Source organism: Amphiura filiformis, chromosome 14, assembly GCF_039555335.1.
Source record: "Amphiura filiformis chromosome 14, Afil_fr2py, whole genome shotgun sequence".
Lineage (NCBI taxonomy): Eukaryota > Metazoa > Echinodermata > Ophiuroidea > Amphilepidida > Amphiuridae > Amphiura > Amphiura filiformis.
This window is the reverse complement of record NC_092641.1, coordinates 61,910,957-61,917,320: the sequence shown is the minus strand read 5'-3', so window position 1 is coordinate 61,917,320 and position 6,364 is coordinate 61,910,957. Positions and strand designations below refer to the sequence as shown.

At 36.0% G+C, this 6,364-nt stretch overlaps 1 protein-coding gene across 1 annotated transcript; it reads right to left on the bottom strand.

Annotated features, from left to right (window-relative positions):
• Nucleotides 1–430: 430 nt before the first annotated feature.
• Nucleotides 431–1,093, bottom strand: LOC140169554 (uncharacterized). The gene has a single exon (XM_072192818.1). The coding sequence runs from the start codon at nucleotides 1,091–1,093 to the stop codon at nucleotides 431–433; it is 663 nt and encodes a 220-aa protein (XP_072048919.1).
• Nucleotides 1,094–6,364: the final 5,271 nt, after the last annotated feature.

Genomic DNA, 6,364 nt, shown 5'->3' with positions numbered 1-6,364 from the left:
GTCCCCGAGCAAAACACGCGAGAGACTCAAATAGTGATCCAGGTCCCAATGTGAAGACATAATAATTCAAAAACAGCAATTTCACAATATACAAATTAAATATCATTAACAAATTTACATCGATACATATATATATAATAGAAACATTTGATTTAAAAGCGTGGATTTGGCCCGCAGAATCAAAACGCGAAAATAACAAACCCGACCGGCGGGGGCCCTGCTGGAGAGGAGAGGTTGCCAGCACTTCACTCTCAGCGGCTTCATCAGCAAGTCGCTCAATCAAATGCAGCAGGGCCATAAACAAAGCAGAAGTAACACGCAGAAATGATAACCCTGGAGAGGAGAGGTTACCAGCACATCACTCTCAGCGAGATGATCAGCATCTCGCTCCTGTGAGATGGAAAACAGGCAGGGTTGAAAACAAAATTAATTAAATATTAAAAAGATGTGTCTTCAGACAACTCTTGAAGGACGACACCGTAATAGAAGAGCGAACTTGAAGCGGTAGATTGTTCCAGAGTGAAGGAGCTGCATACACAAATGCACGCTCACCATAGAATTTGGTTGATGGTCGACTTGTGACAGTCAGAGATAACTTGTTTGATGAACGAAGATTGCGAACTGGTTTGTAGTAAGTGACGATATCGGAGATGTATTGAGGGGCGAGTTGATTGAGAGCCTTGTATGTCATGAGCAAGATCTTGTAAGCTGCACGTTTCTTGATGGGAAGCCAATGAAGCGATTGTAATACTGGGGTAATGTGCTGAGATCGAGGAGTGCGAGCGACTAACCGGGCTGCTGTGTTCTGAATCAGCTGAAGTTTTGTGATGAAGGAATCAGGAAGACCATAGACTAAGGCGTTGCAGGAGTCCAGCCGAGAGGTGACAAAAGCGTGAACTAATTTGGCAGCAGTTTCGTCGTCGATGAAATGACGTATTTGCCCTATTTTCCGTATGGCCGCCATAGCAGACCTGCAGATACTGTCAATATGATCCTTCATGCAGAGGTTGGAGTCGAATATGGCGCCAAGATTCCGTGCACAAGATGAAGGGGAGATGACGGAATCGCCTATGACTAAAAACGGTGAAGGCATGTTGACGGTGGTGAACCGAGAACGGATATAAAGAAGCTCGGAAAGTATTTCATTTGGGAGCTTTTGGGAAAGAAATAAATAAATTATTAAATAAATTAAAATCAAACATAGAGAAAGAAAGGAAGAAAAAAAGACAGAAAAAATAAAGCCAAAATGTATACTTCATGTATTTATAATAAACAAAACTTTTCACCGGGTTCACAGTCGCAAGTAATAAATGAGACAGAAACAGTGATACCGCCTGGGAATCGAACCCAGACCCTCAGGTTTTAAGACCTCTGTCTTAACCACTTCGCCACGGAGCTTCGTGATTAAGACGCTTGTAATTTGAACCTATAAGCGGTCACTTCAACTTTTTTTTTTTTTTTTTTTTTTATTTATTTAAAATGTCTTTCGTTCATTCTTTCATTGATTGAAACTAAGTATTTTATTTAAAATGACTTTCGTTCATTCTGTCATTGATTCATTAACTGATCTTTCTTTCCTTCTTTCTTTTCTTTCTTTCTTTCTTTCTTTCTTTCTTTCTTTCTTTCTTTCTTTCTTTCTTTCTTTCTTTCTTTCTTTCTTTCTTTCTTTCTTTTTTTATTCTTAATACAAAGAAAGAAAAAAGAAGCATAGAAATAATGAATTCATAATTTAGCAATGATTCACACAATTAAAACACGAATAGTCAAATGGTGTAAAGTGTAAACCCATAATGGTAATCTGTAATGGTAAACTGCTGCATTGAACAACGTGCATACTGAGCAGTTTGCCCTGCATTGATATTAATATATACGTATAGATATCTATTTCAATTCAAAATGGCAAACTGCTAACAAATTTCATAAATGCGATCAATGTGTCATTACTTTTGTATTCAAACATTCTCAATTGGTATAGCCAATGTAAACGAACATCACGCTTCATGAGATGCGGCCTAAAAACCATAAAAGGTCGATTTTGGACCATTTTGTCATTATGGTAAACTGATGCACTTTGCCGTTTGCACTATACAGCTTTACACTTTCCCCGATACCTGACTACTATAAAAGACCAAAACTGGTTACTTCGATTGCGAAATGGCAGCGTGGCGCAACGGCTTAGTCCTTCGACTGGTAATCTTTTGACTATTGATTGATGCGAATGGTTCGAATCCCCGTGGTGGTCGATTTTTTTCTTTAAGTGTATTCAATTGTTGTTTTCTTTTTTTTTCCTTTTTTTTTCTCACCGCAAAAGCGTATTTTATTATAAATAATATTCAGAAATGAGTTGTTTCAAATTGTTACATCATAATCTTTCTGATTCGTTCGGATAAGCCTATACTCAGCAAACACAAGTTTTACAGAAAACATTTACATGTTGGGTTATATTATAAAGGGTACAGAATGTTTTAATAAAATTCAAAAACATTTTGGAAAACATGCTGCAAAACATTGTAATATTTTTTAAAAACTATATTTGTAGTGTTTTTGAATTATGAGACAAAAACGAGATTTTAGTCATAATTACGAAATGTGTGTAATTTGGCATAGGAGGTGTTTTCAGTGACTATTCCCTAAATAATCCAACATCTTTATCAACAATTTTATTATGATTCAAAGGGATATTATATACTCCCAAATCGTGTGCAATATGAAGCTCATACAACATTTTGTTTTTAAGTTATGGGACAAAAATGACATTTTAGAGCAGTTTAGAGCCATAATTACGAAACGTGAGTTGTTTGGCATAGGGGATGGTTTCAGTGACCACTCCCTAAATAAACCAATTTCTTTATCAAAAATTTTGTTATGATTCCAAAGCATACAATCCACTCTCAAATCGTGTGCAATATGAAGCTCATTTGACATTCCGTTTTTGAGTTATGAGCCAAAAACGAAATTTAGATGAAATATTTTGCATTCGGTAGAGACATGTCTCTGCCGAATGCAAAATATTTCATCTAAATTTCGTTTTTGGCTCATAACTCAAAAACGGAATGTCGTATGAGCTTCTCATTGCACACGATTTGAGAGTGGATTATATGCTTTGGAATCATAACAAAATTGTTGATAAAGAAATTGGTTTCTTTAGGGAGTGGTCACTGCAATCACCCCCTATGCTAAAATACACGCATTTTGCAATTGTAGCTCTAAACTGCTCTAAAATGTCGTTTTTGTCCCATAACTCAAAAACAGAATGTTGTATGAGGTTCATATTTCACTGGATTTGGAAGTAGACCATGTACTTAGGAATCATAATACAATTGCTGATAAAGAAATTGGTTGGTTCAGGAGTGGGCACTGAAACACCCCATACCCCAACTTACACGCATTTAATGAAATTTTTATGCTATATCTCAAAACCGAGAAATCGTTTCAAACACATATCTCGTAATTACGGCTCTAAGCTGCATGATTCCGAGTTGCCTAATTTATTTTTAAAATTAATATTAAAGTTCACCTTCATAGCACTTGTCAGATAGGTGAATGAACGTTAGAAAAGGAAAATTGAGTTTTAATTTAATACTAAAACCGCATGTACGTTACGATTTGTAATGAAGTAAATAATAAACTACGACTATCTTCAGTATATAGCATTAACTTGTTTTTGACATGATGTAACAACTATCTTCAGCAGATGTGTGCTTCACAAATTTGTGTATGTATAATGTGTGGGGGTGTGTGCGTGCATGGTGTAGGGCGTGGGATGTATGTGGGGTAGGGCGGAGGGGGTTTGTAGGACTATTATAAGATCACATTTAAATCGGAAAGTATTTCATTTGGGAGCTTTTGGGAAAGAAATAAAGAAATTATTAAATAAATTAAAATCAAACATAGAGAAAGAAAGGAAGAAAAAAAGACAGAAAAAATAAAGCCAAAATGTATACTTCATGTATTTATAATAAACAAAACTTTTCACCGGGTTCACAGTCGCAAGTAATAAATGAGACAGAAACAGTGATACCGCCTGGGAATCGAACCCAGACCCTCAGGTTTACAAGACCTCTGTCTTAACCACTTCGCCACGGGAGCTTCGTGATTAAGACGCTTGTAATTTGAACCTATAAGCGGTCACTTCAACTTTTTTTCCACGTTCATGTTTTTATTTGGTTAAAATGTCTTACGTTCATTCTTTCATTGATTGAAACTAAGTATTTTATTTAAAATGACTTTCGTTCATTCTGTCATTTATTCATTAATTTATTTTTCTTTCCTTCTTTCTTTCTTTCTTTCTTTCTTTCTTTCTTTCTTTCTTTTTCTTTCTTTCTTTCTTTCTTTCTTTCTTTCTTTCTTTCTTTCTTTCTTTTTTTTATTCTTAATACAAAGAAAGAAAAAAGAAGCATAGAAATAATGAATTCATAATTTAGCACTGATTCACACAATTAAAACACGAATAGTCAAATGGTGTAAAGTGTAAACCCATAATGGTTATCTGTAATGGTAAACTGCTGCATTGAACAACGTGCATACTGAGCAGTTTGCCCTGCATTGATATTAATATATACGTATAGATATCAAAATGGCAAACTGCTAACAAATTTCATAAATGCGATCAATGTGTCATTACTTTTGTATTCAAACATTCTCAATTGGTATAGCCAATGTAAACGAACATCACGCTTCATGATATGCGGCCTAAAAAACATAAAAGGTCGATTTTGGACCATTTTGTCATTATGGTAAACTGATGCACTTTGCCGTTTGCACTATACAGCTTTACACTTTCCCCGATACCTGACTACTATAAAAGACCAAAACTGGTTACTTCGATTGCGAAATGGCAGCGTGGCGCAACGGCTTAGTCCTTCGACTGGTATTCTTTTGACTATTGATTGATGCGAATGGTTCGAATCCCCGTGGTGGTCGATTTCTTTCTTTAAGTGTATTCAATTGTTGTTTTCTTTTTTTTTCCTTTTTTTTTCTCACCGCAAAAGCGTATTTTATTATAAATAATATTCAGAAATGAGTTGTTTCAAATTGTTACATCATAATCTTTCTGATTCGTTCGGATAAGCCTATACTCAGCAAACACACGTTTTACAGAAAACATTTACATGTTGGGTTATATTATAAAGGGTACAGAACGTTTTAATAAAATTCAAAAACATTTTGGAAAACATGCTGCAAAACATTGTAATATTTTTTAAAAACTATATTTGTAGTGTTTTTGAATTATGAGACAAAAACGAGATTTTAGTCATAATTACGAAATGTGTGTAATTTAGCATAGGAGGTGTTTTCAGTGACTATTCCCTAAATAATCCAACATCTTTATCAACAATTTTATTATGATTCAAAGGGATATTATATACTCCCAAATCGTGTGCAATATGAAGCTCATACAACATTTTGTTTTTAAGTTATGAGACAAAAATGACATTTTAGAGCAGTTTAGAGCCATAATTACGAAACGTGTGTTGTTTGGCATAGGGGATGGTTTCAGTGACCACTCCCTAAATAAACCAATTTCTTTATCAACAATTTTGTTATGATTCCAAAGCATATAATCCACTCTCAAATCGTGTGCAATATGAAGCTCATACGACATTCCGTTTTTGAGTTATGAGCCAAAAACGACATTTAGATGAAATATTTTGCATTCGGTAGAGACAATCAACGAAAAAAGTCTTGGAACGCTTGCGGTTAAATAACGGAAAACTGTCACCCCCTCTCCCCCGTGCAATGTTGAGAAATACCAAAGTCTTCAGCGCTTTCCCAATGTGTTCCAACATTGAATGATGGGGAGAGGGTAAGGGTTAATCATTGTTGTAGATGTCATGCTTGTTCCCAGGCAAAATATACGTCATTTCCATGATCATATGAAATTCTGCACGGAATTTCAACAGAGTGTACCAAGCGTTCCAAGGACTTTTTTCGTAGATTGTAGGACTCGGACTTGGACTCCGACACCAAGGACTCGGACTCGGATGAAGAGGACTCGACTACAACACTGATAAACTGGCAAAAAATGTGCTTGAGCTAGAAACGTGAAAAGGGTAATGAGCATGCAGATCGCAGCAGAGCATGCGTATATGGTAGCGGAAAAGAAAAGTTATGTATCTATCGTACCGGTGCACCGCGGCGGTGTTCGTACAGGTACAGGTACAGGTGGTGTGTTATACTTTGCCTGGAGTGCTCGGCCTTTTATCTCGAAACTATTCAAACACGGCGGAACAAAATCATGGCGATTTCTGACACGAAGGTATAGGGATGGTACCGCTGTGCGGTGTAACTTACAACTGGTGATAAACTTGTCCTTTTAGTGTATAAAATGGTAATTTTACAAGTTGTAGTGTATGAAGGGACT